Below are 27256 nucleotides of genomic sequence, written 5' to 3' on the forward strand. Positions count from 1 at the left end.
AATTTAGGGGTTTGTCTTGCTAGGGATAAACACATGAATTTTACCAACCAAAGAGACAACAATGTTTTTAGGACTACACACTGTAAATCTGGAAAGTTTTGCAGGCAGGAAAGTACTGCGAAAACTGCAAGGGACACAAACTCGAAAAATTAATTACGTAGTTACTTTTGTAGATCAACAAAAAACAAAATACGTAAGGAAGCATATTTCTTGAATCCACTTACCCACATTGTCAAAACAGCCAGTACATGATTAAGGAAATAATCCCACACATCCTGTGTTTCCCTAATTATACATTGTCACCTAGTGTCAGCAGTCTAACTAGCCCAAGTTCACTAACCTGCCACATCTCGTCAAGTTCCAGAGCTCCAGATAAGCTTTTGGTGTTGTGGGTATTTTACCCATGCATTTTAAAATCATTGGGTATCAGTTATTCTATCTGGGTATTCAAATTTCTGTTACCCACTAGTTTTTACACATGTGGTATTTAAGTTAAATATTTAAAAACACTATTCATCTAGTCCCTGCAAACTGGTGTCGTGTGGGTTCGAGAGCTTTATAGGACAAGAAAGTGTGATGGGAAATGATCATGATGTAACTGTCATCGTGGAGTTTGGCAAGGTTGATGGAATGCATTGCAATATTCATTGCGTATTTGATAGGCTTGGATTTTATTTTACTGCGTATTTTTGCATTTCTGATGCATATTTTATGCAGATACGCAGCTTATCTGGAGCTCTGAATTCACTGAGTAGTTCAGACATACGCCAGCTGGTTTTTCTGTTAGAAAAACATGTTACCCCTACCCCTCTTGTCAACTACAACAAAACACGCATCTAAAATCCCTTACTGACACTGTGCTACCATTTCAACATGCCGCTTCCAACTTATCAGATGTAACACCTGAAAACATAGCTTTGATATGTGGTAATCTTAACAGGGTGTCGCAAAACTTTCCAGATGCAGTTAACTTAAGGCTTTTTCCAGCAAATCGCAGAAATTTTGCCGCAAAACTTTCCAGATTTATCGTAATCAGTTATAATGTGTTTGAATCCCTGCTCTTATCAAACAATGTTATTGTGTGAGCTGAGAGTTGTTCCTTGTAATGAGCCTTACCCCGAGGTTCTTGGGGTAATCAGTGATAATGTGTTTGAATCCCTGCTCTTATCAAACAATGTTATTGTGTGAGCCGTGAGTTGTTCCTTGTGATGAGGCTTACCCCGAGGTTCTTGGGGTAATCAGTGATAATGTGTTTGAATCCCTGCTCTTATCAAACAATGTTATTGTGTGATCCGAGAGTTGTTCCTTGTGATGAGGCTTACCCCGAGGTTCTTGGGGTAATCAGTGATAATGTGTTTGAATCCCTGCTCTTATCAAACAATGTTATTGTGTGATCCGAGGGTTGTTCCTTGTGATGAGGCTTACCCCGAGGTTCTTGGGGTAATCAGTGATAATGTGTTTGAATCCCTGCTCTTATCAAACAATGTTATTGTGTGATCCGAGAGTTGTTCCTTGTGATGAGGCTTACCCCGAGGTTCTTGGGGTAATCAGAGATAATATGCTTGAATCCCTGCTCTTATCAAACAATGTTATTGTGTGATCCGAGAGTTGTTCCTTGTGATGAGCCTTACCCCGAGGTTCTTGGGTTGGTCGGACTCCTCAGTGAGGAGACAGGCTTCCGTGGAGTCGGACCCTTCCACCTGGATGAAGCAGTGTGTGGTGTGGCCGATGCCGCTCGGCATAATCTTGTCGCGCAACATGGCGTTGATGACGGTGCTCTTCCCATTGGAAGTTCTGCAGACAAAACCCACAATGATTTCAAACCTTATCTTGGTTAGGTATACTCATCAGCAAAAGAAACTTGCATCGGAAAACAAACCAGACAGGGTGTAGACATAGGAAGATATTGCAGGGTGGAAGATACAATCAACTACCAGCAGTCCCTCCTCTCATACTACGGATCAGTGGCCCGGTCTCACCCGTATACAAGATGAGACACCCGAGGTGAGGTGAAATTGGGTTTAACGTCGCGTCCAAGATTATTGCACTTATATAGCGACGTGCATGCACGTGTGTGTGGCTGCTTGTACTAGGCCGGACTGATGCCGATTTATAGTGCTAGCTCACTGAGATACCATGCCGCAGTTTAAAATGAATACACCACTCAGACACAGTATACTGACTCAGAGCCGACCAGTCCTTGTTTTAGCCCCTTAATGCTGAGCGCCAGACAGGGTAACAACAAGTACCGTCTTTTCACGTCTTTTGGTATGACGCGGCCAGGGATCGAACCCCTGGCCCTTCCGCTCTCCGGGAAGGCCACGGAGGCGGTCTGAGACACCCGAGGACAAGTACATAAGATATATCACCTTTGACTAATAATCTAAAAGTTATAACTTGTGCTGAGTATATCCAGGTATTTATCTGGGATTCCTAACTAAGTGTCCTTGTCAGGCACAAATTTGGGGAAGAAATATTATTTTGTTCAAAATTGGGATTTTATTAAAGTTCTTAGTTTCAAAAATTAAAATCACTGCATTCCATGCAATAATGTAAACCAGGCATTAAAGCCTCGTCTAAATTGTTGTCCCATTATCAGTGCAGTATCTGTAACCTCTTGTCAAAGAGTATAAGGCCATGACATTAGTCATAACAATATTGAAGTGACCACTTGGATAATTGCAGATTCAGATTTTTTTTCTGACATTAGCTCCAAATTGAAGGCCAGAACCAATCTAGAAAATCCTTGTATTTGGAAAAGAATCTTAAACTTAAAATTACAGAGCTTATTATGTCGAATACGGTAACTCATCTTTGCAATCACCAGAAAAAACGAAGAAGGAGTTATCTCCCTTGATCACCCTGAATGATTTACAAACTAACTCATGTGATATAGCGGACACATGTCAAATATCACGTACATTTCACTCTACAGCATAAAACAACAGTCACTCATTTCAATTCTCCTGTTGCGTGGTCACAATGAGATAATCACAGTGTTGTTTTATCTGGTAATATTGAAGTGTGTCTACTTCCTGGTAAACACTGCCTCCCTTAGGGACTGTTATAACAGGTGTTCTGGTGAGGTGAGGTGAAATGGGGTTTAACGTCGTGTCCAAGATTATTGCCCTTATATAGCGACGTGCATGCACATGTTTGTGTGTGTGTGGCTGCTTATACTAGGCCGGACTGATGCTGATTTATAGTGCTAGCTCACTGAGATACCATGCCGCTGTTTAACATGAATACACCACTCAGACACGGTATACTGACTCCGAGCCGAGCCGACCAGTCCTTGTTTTAGCCCCTTAATGCCGAGTGCCAGACAGGGTAACAACAAGTACCATCTTTTAATGTCTTTTGACGTGGTCGGGGATCGAACCACGGACCTTCCACTCTCCGGGCGGATGCCTTACCACTAGACCACGGAGGCGGTCGCATGGCGCTATAGACATGCTGCAGAGGGAACACCACCCACCTTCCAAAAAAGGCAACTTTCATGTGTTTCCTCTGGATGACTTCCCGGATGCCTTGAACTTTGTCCTTATAGCCCTTGACCTTTGCACTAACATCTGCTGGCAGAATCTCTTGTGAGCTGGTACCAATCTCTGAAGACGTCAAATATTCAGGATATTTAGTGAGTGAGTGATTGAGTATGTTTTTATGCCGCTTTTAGCAATATTCCAGCAACATCACCACGGCGGTGTACACCTGAAATGGGCTTCACACATTGTACCCATGTCGGGGAATCGAACCCAGGTCTTCGGTGTGACTAGCAAATGCTTTAACCACTAGGCTACCCGATCGCCTCCCCTAGGATATTTAGCATGTTCAATTCAATTTAATTCTGCTGGTACCATCCTATTTCATCCCTTAATGAACACATCATTACGCTTGTCATTGCAAAAGCAGCATGTATGCACGTTTTCCAGTGTCATGTAATGACGTAGAAAAAATAATTAACTTCAAGTGAACAGACTATGTACAATACAATAACTTGATATTCCATAAATTAAAACACAAAGTCATTATAATCAGCACTGGGCTTAACATGACTGAAGCTAACATACATATTTCAAACTTCCTCAATCTTATTAAGCCAATGATGACCATTAATTGTCTTAAACGTAGTCAGTAACTGTCTTACCATCAACAAACTTGTCGGTCTCTTGAACATATTCTCCAATCTCTTTGAAGATGTCATTGATCTGTTTCTTGGCTTGACCAAAGAACTGTAAATGTGAGCGCTGGTTGTGTCCTCCGTTTCCCATGTTCCTAGCACTCCCCCCAATGTCCCCCTGCCCCCTCTGATCGACTTCTTCCATTCTACGTACTACTCCAGACATTTCTACTCTCCGGAAACCATTGACGCAGTTATAGTTAGCATCCAAAGTATCTCTGTGGTTGGTTTACAATGGTTTGTCAGGTTTCAACCTGTGAAAGCAAAGACAACAATCAAAAAACTAAAATATTACCTATTGAGTACATCACACTGAGTTGGTTGGTTGGTTTGTTGTTTAATGCCGCACTCAGCATGTAGCTATATGAAGGCGGTCTGTAAATAATCGAGTCTGGACCAGACAATCCCGTGATTAATATCATGAGCATCGATCCACAGAATTGGGATTGATGACATGCATCAACCAAGTCAGCGAGCCTGACCACCCGATCCCGTTAGTCGCCTTTTACGACAAGCATAGTCACCTTTTACAGCAAGCATAGGTTGCTGAAGACCTATTCTACCCCGGAATCTTCACAGGTCCATGACACTGAGTGACTCAGTGAGTAAGTTGGGCTTAATTACAATTAGACTTCAATAGAGTTTGTGCTGATGGAGGTATAAACATAACAAGGGCAAAAGTGAGCATGGACCACCAATACCCCTGACCCGACTACTGTGTCAGTAGTTTCAAATTAAATAATGGATAGGGTTACTTAGGGTTTGAAAAATTTATAAATAATAGAAAATCAATAAAAACAATTTGTTTCTTTTGACTGCACCCTTCCATATGACACATATTATATGTACTAAGTTTGAGATGAATCCACTGAAAGTTTAAGAGAAATCGCGCGGACAAAGTTTTCTGATGGACGGAACCTTGGTATAACTAAATACCCCCGACCTTTTAGGTCAAGGGTATAAAATTGACAATAAAAAATACAATAACGCAACACAAGCCATGCCCTATCTATTATAAACAATTTCAAATCAGGAAACAGAAGTGTTCTAGTGAGTGTGGCCTATTTTATCTATAGGTTTTATTGAAACATTAATGAATAAATTAATCGCTTGGTTAGCCAATGAAATGCTATGAACTCCCATGCAATATACTTATTCACCTCGAATAGTAATTCAATTATATCAGAATAATGTTGGAGCAGAGCCAATGTAAAGCACATGTTAGATGTTGGTCACTTAAGAATCAGTTGAATGAGTGAGTGGTTTGGATTTATGCCACTCTTAACACTCTTTCAGTTATATCTGTATGCCAGATTAATGTGAGAGTAATACACAATGTGAGGTCTTGGCTGTTTACTGGTTTTGTAAAACCCATGAGCCACATATATTGTGCTGAAAAAAACATTTTCAGCGTCATTCTGGCAATCAAATTCTTGACTATGCTTGTCGTAAGAGGCGACAAACGGGATCGGGTTGTCGGGCTCGCTGAATTGGTTGATGCATGTCATCGTATTCCAACTGCATGGATCGATGGTCATGATGTCAATCAGTGGATTGTCTGGTCCAGACTCTATTATTTACAGACCACATTCATATAGCTGGAATATTTCTGAGTGCGGCGTTAAACAACAAGCAAAACAAAACATTAGAAGAAGAGACACAATGCGGCAGTCAGACCAATGGGGTCACCATGGTTACACAACTGTTTTACAGTATAAGTATATCAGCATCGGCCCCTCAGAATCAGCCGATACCACACATAGAAACTTACAAATCCTCACAACATGCTATGATCAATTAATCTGTATGAATGGTCCTGATGTGATGTGTGGTTCCGGCTTTCACAGAGTCAGAAACACAAATCGTGACTAGGCCTAAACAATCATTCATGAGACAAAATCGATGTCAACAGTTAACGGTAAGACTATATTAATGATAATCGTGACACACAGGTCTTAATGTAGGTATGATTCCCTTTAAACCTCCAAGTTCCAACACGAATCTGATTCGGAGAATGACATTCACTAGCCGTAAAGGACATGCGGTTATTCCTAGATTGTTGAAAGCATTTCAAGTAAAGGCTGTCACAGATGTGATCGACTGAGAGTGTGTCCATGGCATATGCCCCTTGTTGCCAAATCACTGTGAATAAACATGGAAATCCTCAATTTGATACACATGCTGTAGATACCTTGTAAGCATCCATGATGTAATGAACTCTCGAAAGTACACGCGAGACTGATGTAATGTTTCGAAAAGTGGACTCGGAAAAGAAACGAACAATGAGCAGCCTAGTGGTGACTGAAGCACCGGCTCCGCCGAATCACGCTAATGCACATGTTACTGATAATACCTGTGTTGTTTTCGGGTTAATGCTCTCGAATATAAGACAGTCAAAATGGTCCGAATTAAGTCAAAATGAAATATTTTGGTCAAAATTATGCAATTCTTATTGGAAATTGGCTCGTCATGCTAGTCATTATAACATACTACTTTGGTAACTGTACATAATGCATTTTTTAAATGTACGTATTGATAAAAGTGTTATGACTTATCTTGGGAGATTGTGTTACAGGTGAATGTTATTGCGCTTACAGTTACTTTTTCCCTCCACCATATTTAGAATCCGTTTAGACTTTTAATTTCGCCTCGGTTGCACAAACGGGTTTATCATCTCATGTGAATTATAGCTTATTATTATAAATTATAATTTAAATATAATTCGAAATGAATGCCATGCGATTGTTACTAAATCGAGTTTACAGTGAAAGAGAAACGCTTGTTATTATTTAATATTATTAGGTAGAGTGAACACTTCAGTTAAAATATAATTGGCTCCAAAAGTTTGTTTGTTTTGTTTTTGTTTGTTATTTAACGCCGCACTCAGCAATACTACAGCTACATGACGGCGGTCTGTGAATGATCGAGTCTGGATCAGACAATCTAGTGATTGACATCATCCGATCTACACAATTGGAATACGATGACATGCATCAACCAAGTCAGCGAGCCTGACCACCCGATCCCGTTAGTCGCCTCTTAGGACAAGCATATAGTCGCCTTTTTTTTCTGAAGACCTATTCTACCACGGATCTGCACGGGTAAGCTCCAAAAGAAACTGTGCATATGATAAAATCCTATGCACATTCTCGCTTGTTGTCTTGTATATTAGAGAATGCCAATTTGTTATCAGCACGTGACTATCACCAAATAGGACGAAGGAGTGTACATATTTTCCACGCGGTCACACTTTCTATTGTCAAAATGGACCAGCGATGAAAAAAAACCACCAGATGCTTTGTTTAGTGGTTTATACTACAATACAAATGCAATAAATAATTTTTTTTTGGATCACCATTTCTACATAAAGAAGATAAAAGTCAACGGAGCTTGATACATGAGTGAGTTAGTATGGTTTTACGCCGCTTTTAGCAATGTTCCAGCAATATCACGGCGGGGGACACCAGAAATGGGCTTCACACTTTGTACCCATGTCGGGAATCGAACCCGGGTCTTCGGCGTGACGAGCGAACGCTTTAACTACTAGGCTACCCGACCGCCCGCGTGATACATTCAAACACACGTAAAATCAAGAATAATACTTTATAAAAACATTAAAATTGCATACACATAAGGTACAAAATATATGAGCACATATACATAACTTAGCGTTATATACACCATAGAAAAGGAACAAGTAAAAAATAAATAAATGCATAAAAAATACAAAAATATATTAATTAATTAAAAAATATAAATATAAAAATAGTTAATTAATTATAGGAGAGTTCCTTGTGCAAAAGAATAAAGCGACTGTTTATATTGTTGTTAGTTTAAACCGATTTAGTATCATATAGTACAAGATCTGAGTTAATGGGGTTGGGAAAGTCTCTAGTCTCTAGGCCCTAAAATAAAACATGGCCAAAGCAAACTGTTAATTCTGGTTATTCTACATGCTTTAACAAGTTTAGGTTTCTTCTGTTTCAGGATGAGGAGATTCTCTGTACAGTATATTAAACGATAACTTCATTTCAGAGACTTAATGTCCTATAAGGGAAGAATTTTGAGGGAACTTTAACGCACTTTCCTGAGAGTGTTTCCATAACACATACATGTACTGATAATTCTTGTTACATCTGTTATTGGTATTCAGTTTTTATTGTAAACCCGGAAGAATGTTCGCGAATTCAACATACATAAATATATGCAGGAATTCAATCACTTTTAACATTTTGATAATGTACACATATATTCTGCAAACAGAGAGATGTCCCGCATTCTCTAAGTTCTGTCCTGGGCCCACTTGCACAAAGCGATCTTAGCGCTACGCAAGCCAATGTCAAAGAATGGCAGTTACGATTATCTTAGTGCAAAGATCGCTTTGTGCAAGTGGGCCCCGCACCATCCCTTAAGACGCGATTTAGGTTTGAGTGGTGAAATAGATTTTACGTTCGCCTCCTTTCTAGTATTGTAGTTCTAGCACAGCTGATAGAGCCAACACAGGACGGCACACCTCAGATTAATGACGTGCATCTCCCCTGTTTCATATCATACGAAACTCACATTCTGTCAAGCAATCGTGGATTTGTAGAATAATTTATCATCACACGGGAATGTTAATTCGGCATTAAATCACGTCCACATTTTCGTACAGATCATCTAAACTAATGGCGGGCACTTTTGATTGACGTGACAAGCTGAGAGAAGTTAGTTTGATTATTTTTCGTGAAAATGAATGTCCGAGATGAAAATGTGGATGACCTCAGCTATGAACAGGTACAGCAAAGAATTACCAGCAAATTTGGGTATACTTGTAGGTGGAGTTTTCACGTCCACTTATGTGGATGTTTGTTCGAAATTCACCATGTGTACTGACAAGATGTTGTGTCAGTTTACGAGTTTATTTTTAACTCGCATGAATGGTAAATTATGTTTTATTTTTGAAAGTTAGTATGTGAGGCTAGCCTAGTCTTTGTAAAACCTTATCAGGTCGAAATTGTTTGATAGGAATTACTTAAAAGTTGACTGATGACAAGGTAGACAGAATTTTATGGATAACAACTTCTTTAATACTGTGTCCGGTCGGGCTATTACATAAGTTATTCAATTTATCTTTCTTTTTGGGAATAGATATAGGCCAATATAGAATAATCAATTTAATCATGTTTCGGTACATTAAAAGGTGAATCAGGACAATCTGTATACTTTATTTGTAAGCCTGAAATTGCCAGTGCTGTTCCCATGGTTCCAACAGTGGATTCTTGAAAATAATACTCAGCTGAAATGGTGAAGAGTATAGTGATCTTTGTTGGGAGATAACCATCTTCCCGAGGCAAGAGAGTTAACCTGACTTTAAAAGTCCAATTTCCACCCTTGCCGAACTAGGCTGGAATTTCTGGGCTCGATCGCACCGCCACCAGTGGTTATTACGAGTTATGTCCCTTCTAAGCCTCTTATATGGACCAATCAGATTCCACCTCTCGTATCACTTGCATTTGTTTCAAACAAAATGGCAGTGCCCAGTCAAAACCATCTGATCGATTATCAAGATCTATATTGTGATAATACAGGTCTTACATAGCGAAGTCCATCAAATCACGTGAGCACCTTGATTAAAAACATGAAAAGACGAGATGCTTTGCACATCCTGCAATCGACAGAAATCTACACGACATTTTACGAACCGTGTTCGATTTAGGTGCGAGATTTTAATTGGACTATGCTTAGACTCGTTAGTCCAGCCAAAGTGTGACTCCATAATACCAGCCTAGTTTGGCAAGGGTGGAAACTGGACTTTTAATGTCAGTTAACTCTCTTGCCTCGGGAAGATGGGAGATGACGGACGGCTAGCTTAACCTGGTTTACTGTATTGCATTATTTATAATCATGATAATAATACAGATACATGAATGCCTTTATTGTCAAACAAAGTTGATGATAGTTTGCTACTGAATGTTAGACAGTGATGAGTTTCTCTGTTACCTCTTGCTGTTGTTTCAGAGGCTGAAGGCGGCAGTGCATTACACTGTGGTGAGATTCTCTGTTACTTCCTGTTGTTTCAGAGGCTGAAGGCGGCAGTGCATTACACTGTGGTGAGATTCTCTGTTACTTCCTGTGTTTCAGAGGCTGAAGGCGGCAGTGCATTACACTGTGGTGAGATTCTCTGTTACTTCCTGTGTTTCAGAGGCTGAAGGCGGCAGTGCATTACACTGTGGTGAGGATATGTCGGGATGTTGGGGATGACCTGAATGTCTCCGTCAACAAGCAGGTGATGGCCTGCATTGCAGAGACAACATGGAGACAGTTTGAGACCTACTCTCATGATCTGGAGATGTTTGCAAGGTGGGAACAAACAGGATACATTCACTGGTTTGCCTAAACGCTAGATAAGAATGTTAACAAATGGTGATCAGCAGCTTTATCATGATAAATATCTCTGTTGTGGTGGCACATGGTCCCGAGTGTAGAGCAAAGTCACAAATCTGACAAAGTTCAGCGACCTGTGAAGATCCAGGGTAGAATAGGTCTTCAAGCAACATTTGCTTGCCGTGAGATGCGACTATGCTTGTCATAAGAGGCGACTAACGGGATCGTCTGGTCAGGCTCGCTGACATGGTTGATGCATGCCATCGCAGAGTTAGAAACTAACAGTTTTTGTCCACTAGTCCTTATAATGATAATATATAGCAAAACCCTTAAAATTGGCCAATTTCTACTAGTCCTTAGGATACCTTTACCATTGGGCAGTTTAGTAAGGACTACAGGACTAGTGCCAATTTCTAACGCTGCCATCGTATCCCAATTGCGTGGATGGATGCTCATATTGTCAATAACTGGATTGTCTGGTTCAGTCTCGATTATTTACAGACCACCGTCATATAGCTGGAATATTGCTGAGTGCGGTGTTAAACAGCAAACTAACAAACAAACAAAGTTCAGCAGCGTTGACTGCGGAGAGGAGGTGGATGGGTGACCGTGTTCAGCAGCTGGACTCCAGAGAGTTTCTGAGGCTTTGGTAATACCCCACACTCAAGCACATGTTACATGTGGTGTCTCTCAGGCAAGGAACTTCAGAAATATGCCCCTGTTCACCAAGCAGTGAATGGGCACCCGGTAGGATCAGATGGTAATGCGACTACGAACCTTCCAGCGACTCACAGACAGCTTAGTCTGTATACTGCCCTGGGAGCTGTGAATGAAGGAGCCCTACTTTAGCTACGACGGCCTAACTCATTGTGCAGAGTGGAATTCCTTAGGCATGCCCGAAACTAATGGTCAGATGATTGTGAATAGGTCTTCAGCAACCCATGCTTGCCGTAAAAGGCAACTATGCTTGTCGTAAGAGGCGACTAACAGGATCAAGTGGTCAGAATTGCTGACTTGGTAGATGCATGTCATCGATCCCAATTCTGTGGATCGATGCTCATGATGTCAATCACTGGACTGTCTGGTCAAGACTCAATTATTTTCAGACTGCCGTCATATAGCTGAAATATTGCTGAGTGTGGCGTTTAACAACAGACAAACAGATGATTGTGGGCTAGAATCCTAGATTCGCCCTGGTTAAATTTTCTGGTTTGTCAGCACCTTGCACAGGCTCTTGGGTTTCACCAAGGTGTTGACAACTAAAACCTGCATCACTTCAGGCTTTCCTGCAACATCAACCTGACACGCCATGCTGTGATTCATACACAGTCTGAAGCGGTGTTGAACCAGCATTAGAAACTAGCACTGGTCCTATAGTCCTTGCCAAACTGACATTAGTTTAAGGTATCATTAGGACAAGTAGAAATTTTCCCTTTTTAAGGGTTTTGCTATGTTATATGTTATCAATAAAAGAACTAGTGGACTAAAACTGTTAGTTTCTAGCGCTATTAAACCAAAGTCATTGACTCACTCACTCTGGCTACTGACCGCCTCCATGGTCTAGTGGTAGAGCTTCCGCCCGGAGAGCGGAAGGTTCAGGGTTCAATCCCCGGCAGTGTCATACCAAAAGATGTTAAAAGATGGTACTTGTTGTTACCCTGTCTGGCGCTCGACATTAAGGGGCTAAAACAAGGACTGGTTGGCTCGGAGTCAGTATACTGTGTCTGAGTGGGGTATTCATGTTAAACTGAGGCATGGTATCTCAGTGAGCTAGCACTATAAATCGGCATCAGTCTGGACTAGTACAAGCAGCCACACTAGTACAAGCAGCCACACACACACGTGCATGCACGCCGCTATATAAGTGCAATAATCTTGGATGCAACATTAAACCCCATTTCACCTCACCTCACCTCTGGCTGCTATTACTGATGTTGTTGTTCCAGGCATGCCAAGCGCAGCACAGTGTTACCGGAAGATGTGAAGCTGCTTGTGAGGAAAAGTCCCAAACTGGTATGTTACTACACAAGGTTATTGTCATACCACCACAAATGCAAAACTATAATAAGACCCATGTCACATATTTCATTAGAATACGGTCTAATGTGATATGTCCTTTACATGTCCTTTATGGCTCTTAGATAAGACCTATAGTTAGGTAGGGTGCTTTATAACCCAGTTAAGACCTATAGTTAGGTAGGGTGCTTTATAACCCTTGTTAAGACCTATAGTTAGGTAGGGTGCTTTATAACCCTTGTTAAGACCTATAGTTAGGTAGGGTGCTTTATAACCCTTGTTAAGACCTATAGTTAGGTAGGGTGCTTTATAACCCTTGTTAAGACCTATAGTTAGGTAGGGTGCTTTATAACCCAGTTAAGACCTATAGTTAGGTAGGGTGCTTTATAACCCTTGTTAAGACCTATAGTTAGGTAGGGTGCTTTATAACCCTTGTTAAGACCTATAGTTGGGTAGGGTGCTTTATAACCCAGTTAAGACCTATAGTTAGGTAGGGTGCTTTATAACCCTTGTTAAGACCTATAGTTAGGTAGGGTGCTTTATAACCCTTGTTAAGACCTATAGTTAGGTAGGGTGCTTTATAACCCTTGTTAAGACCTATAGTTAGGTAGGGTGCTTTATAACCCTTGTTAAGACCTATAGTTGTGTAGGGTGCTTTATAACCCTTGTTAAGACCTATAGTTAGGTAGGGTGCTTTATAACCCTTGTTAAGACCTATAGTTGTGTAGGGTGCTTTATAACCCTTGTTAAGACCTATAGTTGTGTAGGGTGCTTTATAACCCTTGTTAAGACCTATAGTTGGGTAGGGTGCTTTATAACCCTTGTTAAGACCTATAGTTGTGTAGGGTGCTTTATAACCCTTGTTAAGACCTATAGTTGTGTAGGGTGCTTTATAACCCTTGTTAAGACCTATAGTTGTGTAGGGTGCTTTATAACCCTTGTTAAGACCTATAGTTAGGTAGGGTGCTTTATAACCCTTGTTAAGACCTATAGTTAGGTAGGGTGCTTTATAACCCTTGTTAAGACCTATAGTTAGGTAGGGTGCTTTATAACCCTTGTTAAGACCTATAGTTGGGTAGGGTGCTTTATAACCCTTGTTAAGACCTATAGTTAGGTAGGGTGCTTTATAACCCTTGTTAAGACCTATAGTTAGGTAGGGTGCTTTATAACCCAGTTAAGACCTATAGTTAGGTAGGGTGCTTTATAACCCAGTTAAGACCTATAGTTAGGTAGGGTGCTTTATAACCCTTGTTAAGACCTATAGTTGGGTAGGGTGCTTTATAACCCAGTTAAGACCTATAGTTAGGTAGGGTGCATTATAACCCTTGTTAAGACCTATAGTTAGGTAGGGTGCTTTATAACCCTTGTTAAGACCTATAGTTGGGTAGGGTGCTTTATAACCCAGTTAAGACCTATAGTTAGGTAGGGTGCTTTATAACCCTTGTTAAGACCTATAGTTGGGTAGGGTGCTTTATAACCCTTGTTAAGACCTATAGTTAGGTAGGGTGCTTTATAACCCTTGTTAAGACCTATAGTTAGGTAGGGTGCTTTATAACCCTTGTTAAGACCTATAGTTAGGTAGGGTGCTTTATAACCCTTGTTAAGACCTATAGTTAGGTAGGGTGCTTTATAACCCTTGTTAAGACCTATAGTTAGGTAGGGTGCTTTATAACCCTTGTTAAGACCTATAGTTAGGTAGGGTGCTTTATAACCCTTGTTAATACCTATAGTTAGGTAGGGTGCTTTATAACCCTTGTTAAGACCTATAGTTAGGTAGGGTGCTTTATAACCCAGTTGCGATCTATAGTTGGGTAGGGTGCTTTATAACCCAGTTAAGACCTATAGTTGTGTAGTGTGGTTTATAACCCAGTTATGACCTATAGTTTGACAGGGTGCTTTATAACCCAATTAAGACCTATAGTTGTGTAGGGTGCTTTATAACCAAGTTAAGACCTATAGTTGGACAGGGTGCTTTATAACCCAGTTAAGACCTATATTTGTGTAGGGTGGTTTATAACCCAGTTATGACCTATAGTTGGACAGGGTGCTTTATAACCCAGTTAAGACCTTTTGTTGGACAGGGCGCTTTATAACCCAGTTAAGACCTATAGTTGGGTAGGGTGCTTTTTAACCCAGTTAAGACCTATAGTTGGGTAGGGTGCTTTTTAACCCTGTTAAGACCTATAGTTGGGTAGGGTGCTTTATAACCCAGTTAAGACCTATAGTTGTGTAGGGTGCTTTATAACCCAGTTAAGACCTACAGTTGTGGAGGGTGCTTTATAACCCAGTTAAGACCTATAGTTGTGGAGGGTGCTTTTTAACCCTGTTAAGACCTATAGTTGGGTAGGGTGCTTAATAACCCAGTTAAGACCTACAGTTGTGTAGGGTGCTTTATGACCCAGTTAAGACCTACAGTTGTGGAGGGTGCTTTATGACCCAGTTAAGACCTATAGTTGGGTAGGGTGCTTTATAACCCAGTTAAGACCTATAGTTGGACAGGGTGGTTTATGACCCAGTTAAGACCTACAGTTGTGGAGGGTGCTTTATGACCCAGTTAAGAAATATAGTTGGGTAGGGTGGTCTGTAACCCAGTTAGACCCATGAAGATCCAGGGTAGAATAGGTCTTAGCAACCCATGCTTGCTGTAAAATGCGACTATGCTTGTCTTAAGAGGCGACTAACAGGATCGGGTGGTCAGACTCGCTGGCTTGGTTGATGCATGTCATCGTATCCCAATTGCTTGTATCAATGTGCATGATGTCATTCACAGGATTGTCTGGTCCAGACTCAATTATTTACAGACTGCCGTCATATAGCTGGAATATTGCTGAGTGAGGCATTAAACAACAAACAACAAGAGCAAGAACTATAACTCAGTTAGACCTATAGTTGGGCAGGGTTGTTTATAACTCAGTTTACCATCAAGTGTTGAGGTGGGTGTGTGTCGTCCACAGCTGGAACATATCCACTCCCTCCACAGACAGCTCACAGCCAACAAGGAGGAGCCCAGCAGGAAGAAGGGAGCCAGGCTGAACAAGAAGAAGTCCGCGGCTGCAGCAGAATCTAACTTTGAGACCGATGAGAATTCCAATGTATAGGATAATGCGACACCAATGTGCAGGATTGACATTAGTGATAACAGCGATGTGTTGGACTGTCAGAACTTGGGCCGTTACGATTCACTTGCATTTTCAGTGAATCGAACCGTATCCATTCATGAATTGAATTCGTTATTCGTGGCCACTAGAATCGAATATTTATGAATATGCATAAGTGATTGTGTAGTACTGATAACACACAACACACATGTAGGTCTGATGAAAATGCTGATTTCTAGGACTGACAAGAAAGCCAGTGTGTTGAATGTATAATACAAGGGCGGATCCTGCATTTTTAACAGGGAGGGGTCCAAAATATCAAAATCCTCTCTCAGTCTGTCAGTTTTATTGTCTACAACACACTACAATTTTCAAAGGTGGGGTGTATGGACCCTCTGGACCCTCCCCTGGACCCGCCTATGTTATGAAACAAATGTATCAGACTGGTAAAGCGCATATGCAGAGCTGTTGAGAATGCCAGTGCGTTGGATTTTGTTGGATTGTTGTTTAATGCCGCAATATTCCAGCTATATGATGCCAGTCTGTAAATAATTAAGTCTGGTCCAGATAATCCAGTAATTGACATCTTGAGCATCTGTTCACTGCTCAAAGGCGCCGCTATTCGCTGTGCAGAGTTGCGTCCCTTGGGCACGCCAGAAACATATGAATGTGGTTTCGAATCCCCGTTCGCCCTGATTATGTTTCTAGGTTTGTCAGCACCATACCCATGCTCGTGGGTTTCACTGAAATGGTAAACATCTGAAGCCTGCATCACTTCAGGCTTTCCTCCCACATTAAGCTGACACGCCGTGATATAACTGGAATACTGTTAAACCCAACTCACTCACTCACTCACTGCTTAAAGAGACCCATTGTACATCTAAAAATTGTAAGTTGCTGTCCTGTGGGTGAAACTCCGTAATCATAGACTGCTAGAGTGACAAACATCACACATCATGAGCTTGCAGACAAGGAAAGTGGTGCAACTTGGATTTGGTTTACCCTACCAGCCACAGCCCCATCTCGTTTTGAGCATGTTGAGCAATGATGCTTATTATAACCTTGGGACATTATTTATGCTTCCAGAGGATTCTGGTATGGGTATAATGAACAGATTTTGTGCCTTGGTTTAATGTGTGTCGTCTTGCACTGATGGAATGGATTGTTGTTCGTATGGTTGGTCTGATGCAGACTTTATTATTTACAGGCCGTAGTTATATAGCTGGAATATTGCTGAGTGTGTCTTTAAACAACAATCACAGTGACTGCTGTAATCATGCAAGGTGGTGAAGGGTTAATCTTGCCAGTGTGTTGCCAACAAGGCTGGGTTTTATCTGAACCGACACTATTATTAATAATGGCTTCATTGTAGCTTTTGTCAATGAGATAACACACTGTAAATATGTACAGCCATCCCTAGGAATGTTGAAATGTGTATCAGTTTAGATAGCTCATTGATGCACAGGTGCACAGAGATCTAATGTCAATGGTATGATACACAATATGCTTCAGTCTGTATCGATACATATTATTTCCTAAGCTGTGAAGATCCGGGGTAGAATAGAGCTTCAGCAACCCATGCTTGCCTTAAAAGGCGACTATGCTTGTCGTAAGAGGCGACTAACGGGATCGGGTGGTCAGACTCGCTGACTTGGTTGATGCATGTCCTCGATCCTAATTGCATGGATCAATGCTCATGATATTAATCACTGGATTATCTGGTCCAGACTCGATTTTTTTACTGACCGCTGTCATATAGCTGCAATATTAACCAACAAACCTAACCAAACCACACCTAAGCTGTTTCATTTGGTCATCTGGGGTGGTCGAGTAGCCTAGTTGTTGAGGGCTTTGCTCGTCACGTGGAAGACCCGAGTTCGATTCCTACACATGGGTACAATGTGTGAAGCCCATTTCTGGTGTCCTCCACCGAGATATTGCTGGAAAATTGCTGAAAGTGGCTTTAAACTATACTCACTAACTTCTGGTCATCAACATTTACACTTTATCATATGAATTTCTTAATTCAGCTTGATCCTGTATTAATGTTAATGTCCTCTCTTGTGTTCTGTTCTGTCAGGATATTGTCATGCGAATGTTTATTCTGAAAAAGTGTATGGTATTGTGAATGAATTATAATAGTAATTCATGACATAAGTGTTCTTTTCTGTAAGGTTCCAGATTGCTGATTCAATGCAACACCCGCTTTTCTATTATTCCTTTGCACTCCTTATATATATATGTATATATCTTTCTCTAATTCTTCCCACTTTTTATGTAATATTGCCGACCCCCTCCGTGGTCTAGTGGTAGAGCGTCCGCCCAGAGAGTGGAAGGTGCAGGGTTTGATCCCCGGCCATGTCATACCAAAAGACGTTAAAAGATGGTACTTGTTGTTAATCTGGCGCTCGGCATTAAGGGGCTAAAACAAGGACTGGTCGGCTCGGAGTCAGTATACTGTGTCTGAGTGGGGTATTCATGTTAAACTGCGACATGGTATCTCAGTGAGCTAGCACTATAAATCGGCATCAGTCCGGACTAGTACAAGCAGCCTCACAAACACACACACGTACATGCACGTCGCTATATAAGTGCAATAATCTTGGATGCGCCCATTTCACCTCACCTCACCTCACCTGTAACTGTGTAATATTGCCACGGCTACCATCACTAAATATGCTGCCATCTCTGGCACCTTTACTTGGGTATTCAGGTTTCCTAAGGCGTGCATTTGCATACTTGTTAAGTGTATTTTTTGCCTCTATGAATGTACATTGGTTATAAATGCTGTAAGTAAACAGTGTCATATGAATATGAAGTGATGTCTTGTTCTGTTTTCTGTGCTGAGGTGAGAACACTATTCAGAGCTCCAGACAACGTGTGTATTTGCATAATATGGATAATAAATCACCATACCCAGGTTATTTTGGGTTGCATAAAAACAGTAAAAATGGACAGTGTGCGTATTTTGCCAATGTAGCCTTTTGTGCAGGTGTAACTGTCTTTCCAGATCTTTATTTACTGATCGAATGGGGGACACAGGTGGCCCAGTCGACAAAGGCGCCGTGATTCGCTGTGCAGAGTTGTGTGGTCCTTGGGCACGCCAGAAAACTGTGATTGTGGGTTCGAATCCCGGTTCCCCCCGATTAGGTTTCTGGGTTTGTCAGCCCCATACCCTGTACCATCTTGGCCCAATCATCCTGCCTGTTGACACAGTATGTTGTAGATATATGTTGAGTAGTCTCCTGGAACTCAAGATCCATCACACAGCTGAACTGAAGGACACTTCTATCTGGATGTCTGTATGCATCCTGGTCAATACAAGTACCACATAGAGAACATTGAGTTTTAACATTTAAGGCTTAAACATACGATTGAAGAGTTTTTAGCTACTTTGATTGCCTTTGGATTTATATGCACACTTTGACACTGTCTGTGTACCAATAGGCTACAGTAATTGTACTAATTTGCACAGTCTGTTTGCATTATTAATGCTACAGCTGCCTTTTTCTGACAACTTCACATAATACTGGGGTTTGTCCAGGTTAACTGGTTCCATACATAGCACACAAGTAGCCATCTGTGATCTACATGGGTCACCAGCGAATAGTAATAGTTGATAGAAGTGTGACCCGTGAAGATTCCGGGGTAGAATAGGTCTTCAGCAACCCATGCTTGACATAAAAGGCGACTCTGCTTGTCGTAAAAGGCGACTAACAGATCGGGTGGACAGGCTCGCTGACTTGGTCGAGGCATTATTTTAACTTTCTATGTGAATTTTCCTTTCAAAATTGTTTAATATACATTCCTTTGTATTTATCCTGTCAAGCTAATATCGATAAACTCATCATAAATGTTGCTATTGTTATTGGTTCCATGTTTATGATCATTATTACTTTTGTTGGTGGCCATCTTGGATTTGACCTATTTTCCGATGGTTCCCTATGTCTGATTTTGGTAAACTATTTTTTGTTTTAATGAATAGGTCTAAAGGCTCCACAATCCAGCATTAAACCTTTTCCGTCAATTTTTTGAACCTGGACCTTATAATTACTTGACTACATGGAGACACGTCGTCATACACTAATTGAGACACCATGTCACAAACTAATGTAGGTACACATCCAAAGATATACAAACTCATTGAGGCATATACTCATGCAGGCACTAAGTGACACACACACACACACACACACACACACACATACACACACACACACACACACACACACACATATATATACTTCTCAAAAGAAGTTAAGGATCACCCGATTCTTTTATATTGGTAAAGTTAATCTGTCATGGCATGAGAGATTAACTATTGTAATATGAAAGAATCAGGTGATCCCTAACTTCTTTTGAATAGTATATATATATACTGATTCACTAACGTAAGCACTTATACAATATCGGAACACAGTCTATCATTAGCTAATGTTGCCACTCACGTATAATAATCATCGTTGCAGCATTAAAAACAAACTTAAACTCAAATGAGTCTTTTATATTTTTATTTTAGAATCCAACAAAGCTCAATATATTATTATTTGACAGGTTATACTGGTAAATGCATACGTTTCCATGAATAAATTGAAGCGGAACAACTTTCCCCCAAATCCGAAATATAGTTAACAACATGATCACGATCATGAACATGAATGAGTGAGTGAGTATGGTTTCACGCCGCTTTTAGCAATATTCCAGCAATATCACGGCGGGGGACACCAGAAATGGGCTTCACACATTTTACCCATGTCGGGGATCGAACCCGGGTCTTCGGCGTGACGAGCGAACGCTTTAACCACTAGGCTACCCGGCTGCCCTAACGAACATGAAAGTCTCACTTTCACAATTATCACTGATATGTAATAGCGTTTGTATTCTGTAGATCGAATCATTTTGATAATGCCGCGTCAATGGAAATAATTAATAAAAGCGTCCGTCATATTCATCACAATGCACGTTTTAGTGACTCCTGATGACCAAAGACATCCCTGGGAGATATTCATGTGACACAGCTACCCCTATACCAAATCCTCCAATGATTATAAAATAAATCAAGAAAAACAATAAAATCTTTTCACTGAGTAACCGAGTGAGTGAGTTGGGTTTAATGCCGCTTTTAACAGTATTCCAGTTATATCACCGCGTGTCAGCTTAATGTGGGAGGAAAGCCCGAAGTGATACAAGTCTCAGACGTTTACCACTTCGGTGAAACCCACGAGCACGGGTATGGTGCTGACAAACCTAGTACCATAATCGGGGCGAACCAGGATTCGAACCCACAATCGTAGGTTTCTGGCGTGCCCAAGGGGCGCAACTCCACACAGCGAATCGCGGCGCCATAGACGACTGGGCCACCCGTGCCCCCACTGAGTAACCGAAATGAATTCAGTTGGTAACCTAGTACGACATAACTATTGTCTTCACTGATATTAACCGTTAAATGAACAAGTTGGGTGATACAGACCAACGATGGTTGGGAAGCTGATTCAACACTATTTAATTCAACACTATTTCGCAGGAAGGGTTGAAATGTACAGATACTGTTAACATCAGTCTTCAAGCGCAATTTCTAGTTGCAAAGGACCAACTCTCCCGTTTCCTGTTACTAGAGACATATGGGCCATCAGGCCAGCCCGACGACAATTGTTGACAGGTTCTTTCAATGGTATTGTATTGGTAACTGATGCATTTGAATGAGATCGTGATCAAACATTTCCAAGAACAGCCCTCCATACTGGCAACATAGGATGAGTGACTGACATTACATGTGATGAATATTCCTTTGTACACGGTCCATCGACGTCCATACACTTTACAGCCTTGAAATAGAAATCAGTGTTGAAACAGTCATCAGTATACATGTATATTGCATAAGATGATATAGAACACAATTATCATGTTTAAACAAGGAGGGTGACATCATCTTGGCCAGGGGCGGTCGGGTAGCCTAGTGGTTAAAGCGTTCGATCGTCACGCCGAAGACCCGGGTTCGATTCCCGAAACGGGTACAATATGTGAAGCCCATTTCTGGTGTCCCCGCCGTGATATTGCTAAAAGCGGCGTAAAACCATACTCACTCACTCATCTTGGTGAGTGAGTGAGTGAGTGAGTGAGGTTATCACCGCTTCAACATTTCTTTAGTTATATCATGCCCGATTTGACGTGTATCACTTTGATTAAGTCACGCGCAGGATATTAAACTGTCACACCTAAAGTGAGTGAGTGAATATAGTTTTATGCCGCTTCTAGCAATACTCCAGCAATATCACGGCGGGGGACTCCAGACATAGGCTTCACCCACTGTACTCCGATCCGACCAGTCCTTGTTTAAGCCCCTTAATGCCGAGCGTCAGACAGGGTAACAACAAGTACCATCTTTTAACGTCTTTTGGTATGACACGGCCGGGGATCGAACCCCGGACCATCCGCTCTCCGGGCGGACGCTCTACCACTAGACCACAGAGGCGGTCTCATTTTTTGAGGAAAGTCTGAGGAGATACAGGCGCTGAATATTGTTCTAACAAATTAAACAGTGGTTATTTCATTGCTATGAAAGGTACGACAGTTTGCAAAACTGTGGACTATTGAAAAGGAAACAAAACATAACTTTTAAAACCTCAGTTATAGTAACGAGATGTCATTGTACATCAGTTTTGACTTACGCTTGACACAGGTGTTGTCAACAGGGTTGAAACTTAATCCCAGCGGACATTTGCATCTTCCCCAGTAGCACTGAAGATGACGTGGACAGTAGTTGTCCTTGCACCCTCTGTTCAGCATGTTTACCGGTGTACCTGTGTTTATTCAAGATTGTATTCTGCATATGTAAATACCAAAAAGAATAGGAGTGATGGAGCCATGATGTTCAAAGACGAATTAGCAATATTTCAGTCACGTCACGAGGACATGTTAAGTAATCAAGATTTCACCAGTAAGCAGGAGCCAGATAGCAGCCAGACAGCAGCCCAATCGTAGGAGTAAGAAAGCAGAAGCAAGTCAGCAGAGCCAGGCAGAACAGCCAGGCAGCAGAGCCAGAAACCAGGATCCAGCAAAAAACAAGAGCCAGACAGCAGGAGCCAGGCAGCAGGAGCCAGGCAGCAGGAACCAGACAGCAGGAACCAGACAGTAGGACCCAGACAGCAGGAGCCAGACAGCAGGAGCCAGACAGTAGGAGCCAGACAGTAGGAGCCAGACAGCAGAAGCCAGACAGCAGGAGCCAGACAGCAGGAACCAGACAGTAGGAGCCAGACAGCAGGAGCCAGACAGCAGGAGCCAGACAGCAGGAGCCAGACAGTAGGAGCCAGACAGAAGGAGCCAGACAGTAGGAACCAGACAGTAGGAGCCAGACAGCAGGAGCTAGACAGAAGGAGCCAGACAGTAGGAACCAGACAGAAGGAGCCAGACAGAAGGAGCCAGACAGTAGGAACCAGACAGAAGGAGCCAGACAGAAGGAGCCAGACAGAAGGAGCCAGACAGTAGGAATCAGACAGCAGGAGCCAGACAGAAGGAGCCAGACAGTAGGAGCCAGACAGCAGGAGCCAGACAGCAGGAGCCCGACAGCAGGAGCCCGACTGTAGGAGCCAGACAGTAGGAGCCACACAGCAGGAGCCAGAAGCAGGAGCCCGACTGTAGGAGCCCGACAGCAGGAGCCAGACAGCAGGAGCCAGACAGAAGGAGCCAGACAACAGGAGACAGAAAGTAGGAGCCAGACAGCAGGAGCCAGACAGAAGGAGCCAGACAACAGGAGACAGAAAGTAGGAGCCAGACAGCAGGTGCTAGACAGCAGGAGACAGAAACCAGGAGCCAGCAAAAAAGAAGAGCCAGAAAGTAGGAGCCAGAAAGCAGGAGCCAGACAGTAGGAGCCAGACAGAAGGAGCCAGACAGCAGGAGCCAGACAGTAGGAGCCAGACAGCAGGAGCCAGACAGCAGGAGCCAGACAGCAGGAGCCAGACAGTAGGAGCCAGACAGCAGGAGCCAGACAGCAGGAGCCCGACAGCAGGAGCCCGACTGTAGGAGCCAGACAGTAGGAGCCAGAAGCAGGAGCCCGACTGTAGGAGCCCGACAGCAGGAGCCAGACAGCAGGAGCCAGACAGAAGGAGCCAGACAACAGGAGACAGAAAGTAGGAGCCAGACAGCAGGAGCCAGACAGAAGGAGCCAGACAACAGGAGACAGAAAGTAGGAGCCACACAGCAGGTGCTAGACAGCAGGAGACAGAAACCAGGAGCCAGCAAAAAAGAAGAGCCAGAAAGTAGGAGCCAGAAAGCAGGAGCCAGACAGTAGGAGCCAGACAGAAGGAGCCAGACAGCAGGAGACAGAAAGTAGGAGCCAGACAGCAGGAGCCAGACAGTAGGAGCCAGACAGAAGGAGCCAGACAGAAGGAGCCAGACAGAAGGAGCCAGACAGTAGGAGCCAGACAGCAGGAGCCAGAAACAGGAGCCCGACAGCAGGAGCCCGACTGTAGGAGCCAGACAGCAGGAGCCAGACAGCAGGAGCCCGACTGTAGGAGCCCGACAGCAGGAGCCAGACAGCAGGAGCCAGACAGAAGGAGCCAGACAACAGGAGACAGAAAGTAGGAGCCAGACAGCAGGTGCTAGACAGCAGGAGACAGAAACCAGGAGCCAGCAAAAAAGAAGAGCCAGAAAGTAGGAGCCAGAAAGCAGGAGCCAGACAGTAGGACCCACACAGCAGGAGCCAGACAGTAGGAGCCAGACAGAAGGAGCCAGACAGAAGGAGCCAGACAGAAGGAGCCAGACAGCAGGAGCCAGACAGTAGGACCCAGACAGCAGGAGCCAGACAGCAGGTGCCAGAGAGAAGGAGCCAGACAGAAGGAGACAGACAGAAGGAGCCAGACAGAAGGAGCCAGACAGTAGGACCCAGACAGAAGGAGCCAGACAGAAGGAGCCAGACAGAAGGAGCCAGACAGCAGGAGCCAGACAGTAGGAGCCAGACAGTAGGAGCCAGACAGAAGGAGCCAGACAGAAGGAGATAGAAAGTAGGAGCCAGGCAGAAGGAGCCAGACAGCAGGAGATAGAAAGTAGGAGCCAGACAGAAGGAGCCAGACAGCAGGAGATAGAAAGTAGGAGCCAGACAGCAGGAGCCAGACAGTAGGAGCCAGACAGAAGGAGCCAGACAGAAGGAGCCAGACAGAAGGAGCCAGACAGTAGGAGCCAGACAGAAGGAGCCAGACAGTAGGAGCCAGACAGTAGGAGCCAGACAGAAGGAGCCAGACAGAAGGAGATAGAAAGTAGGAGCCAGACAGAAGGAGCCAGACAGCAGGAGATAGAAAGTAGGAGCCAGACAGAAGGAGCCAGACAGCAGGAGCCAGATAGCAGGAGCCCGACAGTAGGAGCCCGACAGTAGGAAACAGAAAGTAGGAGCCAGACAGCAGGAGCCAGAGAGCATGATCCAGACACCAGGAGCGAGAAAGCAGGAGCCAAAAAGCAGGAGCCAGAGAGCAGCCAGAAAGCAGGAGCCAGAAAGCAGAGCCAGACAGCAGCTGCCACACAGCAGAGCCGGTCAGCAGAGCCAGAATACAGGAGTCAGAAAGCAGAGCCAGACAACAGGAGCCAGACCGGAACTAGAAAGCAGGAGCCAAAAAGCAGGAGCCAGACAGCAGGAGCTAGACAGAAGAACCAGACAGCAGGAGCCAGAAGCAGGAGCAAGAAAGCAGAGCCACACAGCAGGAGCCAGACAGAAGAGCCAGACAGCAGCTGCCACACAGCAGAGCCAGTCAGCAGAGCCAGAAAACTGGAGCCAGAAAGCCGAGCCAGACAGCAGCTGTCACACAGCAGAGCCCGATAGCAGAGCCAGACAGCAGAAGCCAGACAGCAGGTGCCAGACAGCAGGATCCAGACAGGACCTAGAAAGCAGGAGCCAGAAAGCAGGAGCCAAAAAGCAGAGCCAGACAGCAGGAGCCAGATAGTAGGAGCCATACAGCAGGAGCCAGACAGAAGAGCCAGACAGCAGGAGCCCGACAGTAGGAGCCAGACAGCAGATGCCAGACAGCAGAAGCCAGACAGCAGATGCCAGACAACAGAAGCCAGACAGCAGAAGCCAGAAAGCAGGAGCCAGGCAGCAGGAGCCAGACAGCAGGAGCCAGACAGAAGAGCCAGACAGCAGGAGCCAGATAGCAGAGCCAGACAGCAGGAGCCAGAAAGCAGAGCCAGACAGCAGCTGCCACACAGCAGAGCCGGTCAGCAGAGCCAGAATACAGGAGTCAGAAAGCAGAGCCAGACAACAGGAGCCAGACCGGAACTAGAAAGCAGGAGCCAAAAAGCAGGAGCCAGACAGCAGGAGCTAGACAGAAGAACCAGACAGCAGGAGCCAGAAGCAGGAGCAAGAAAGCAGAGCCACACAGCAGGAGCCAGACAGAAGAGCCAGACAGCAGGAGCCAGACAGCAGGAGCCCGACAGTAGGAGCCAGACAGCAGGAGCCAGACAGCAGAAGCCAGACAGTAGGAGCCAGACAGCAGAAGCCAGACAGCAGAAGCCAGACAGCAGATGCCAGACAACAGAAGCCAGACAGCAGAAGCCAGAAAGCAGGAACCAGAAAGCAGGAGCCAGACAGCAGGAGCCCGACAGAAGAGCCAGACAGCAGGAGCCAGATAGCAGAGCCAGACAGCAGGAGCCAGACAGCAGATGCCAGACAGCAGAAGCCAGACAGCAGATGCCAGACAACAGAAGCCAGACAGCAGAAGCCAGAAAGCAGGAGCCAGATAGCAGAAGCCAGACAGCAGGAGCCCGACAGTAGGAGCCAGACAGCAGAGGCCAGAAAGCAGGAGCCAGAAAGCAGGAGCCAGATAGCAGAAGCCAGACAGCAGGAGCCCGACAGTAGGAGCCAGACAGCAGAGGCCAGAAAGCAGGAGCCAGAAAGCAGGAGCCAGAAAGCAGGAGCCAGAAATCAGGAGCCAGACAACAAGAGTCAGACAGCAGGAGCCAGAAAGCAGAGCCAGACAGCAGAAGCCAAACAGCAGGGCCGGAAAGCAGGAGCCAGACAGAAGAACCAGAAAGCGGGAGCCAGAAAGCAGGAGCCAGACAGCAGATTCCAGACAGCAGGGCCGGAAAGCAGAGCCAGACAGCAGGAGCCAGACAGCAGATGCCAGACAGCAGAAGCCAGACAGCAGATGCCAGACGACAGAAGCCAGACAGCAGAAGCCAGAAAGCAGGAGCCAGATAGCAGAAGCCAGGCAGCAGGAGCCCGACAGTAGGAGCCAGACAGCAGAGGCCAGAAAGCAGGAGCCAGAAAGCAGGAGCCAGAAATCAGGAGCCAGACAACAAGAGTCAGACAGCAGGAGCCAGAAAGCAGAGCCAGACAGCAGAAGCCAAACAGCAGGGCCGGAAAGCAGGAGCCAGACAGAAGAACCAGAAAGCGGGAGCCAGAAAGCGGGAGCCAGAAAGCAGGAGCCGGAAAGCAGAAGCCAGACAGCAGGGCCGGAAAGCAGGAGCCAGACAGCAGCCTGAAAGGAGCCAGATAGCAGAGCCAGACAGCAGGAGCCAGATAGCAGGGCCGGAAAGCAGGAGCCAGACAGCAGATGCCAGACAGCAGGGCCGGAAAGCAGGAGCCAGACAGCAGCCTGAAAGGAGCCAGAAA

The 27256-nt window shown here is 44.0% G+C and overlaps 3 protein-coding genes across 4 annotated transcripts in view; 2 read left to right on the forward strand and 1 right to left on the reverse strand.

The window, feature by feature from the left end:
* The window catches only part of LOC124122499 (mitofusin-2-like), a 36471-nt gene extending 30064 nt beyond the window's left edge, over positions 1–6407 (reverse strand). For both annotated transcript variants that reach the window (XM_048394634.1, XM_048394635.1), the window contains exons 1-4: positions 6372–6407; positions 4148–4434; positions 3479–3608; positions 1632–1794 (exon numbers count right to left, since the gene is read on the reverse strand). In XM_048394634.1, coding sequence (XP_048250591.1) covers positions 1632–1794; positions 3479–3608; positions 4148–4346 — 492 coding nt within the window. In that variant the 5' untranslated portion in view covers positions 4347–4434; positions 6372–6407. The remainder of the gene's footprint in view (positions 1–1631; positions 1795–3478; positions 3609–4147; positions 4435–6371) is intronic.
* Positions 6408–8840: 2433 nt separating this feature from the next.
* On the forward strand, positions 8841–16274 carry LOC124122487 (centromere protein S-like). The gene is made up of 4 exons (XM_046485525.2): positions 8841–8956; positions 10365–10522; positions 12493–12559; positions 15517–16274. Exons 1-4 carry the CDS (start codon positions 8912–8914, stop codon positions 15658–15660), a joined length of 414 nt encoding a protein of 137 aa, XP_046341481.1. The 5' UTR covers positions 8841–8911; the 3' UTR covers positions 15661–16274.
* A 7896-nt stretch (positions 16275–24170) lies between these two features.
* Positions 24171–26873, forward strand: LOC125378751 (circumsporozoite protein-like; the record flags this gene model as incomplete). The annotated part of the gene is made up of 3 exons (XM_048394712.1): positions 24171–24337; positions 25084–25279; positions 26571–26873. Coding segments are annotated over 3 exons (666 nt in total), but the record flags the coding sequence as incomplete, so codon positions are not given.
* Positions 26874–27256: the final 383 nt, after the last annotated feature.

The sequence above is a fragment of the Haliotis rufescens genome, unplaced genomic scaffold (genome assembly GCF_023055435.1).
Source record: "Haliotis rufescens isolate VD_foot unplaced genomic scaffold, xgHalRufe1.0.p SCAF_13, whole genome shotgun sequence".
Lineage (NCBI taxonomy): Eukaryota > Metazoa > Mollusca > Gastropoda > Lepetellida > Haliotidae > Haliotis > Haliotis rufescens.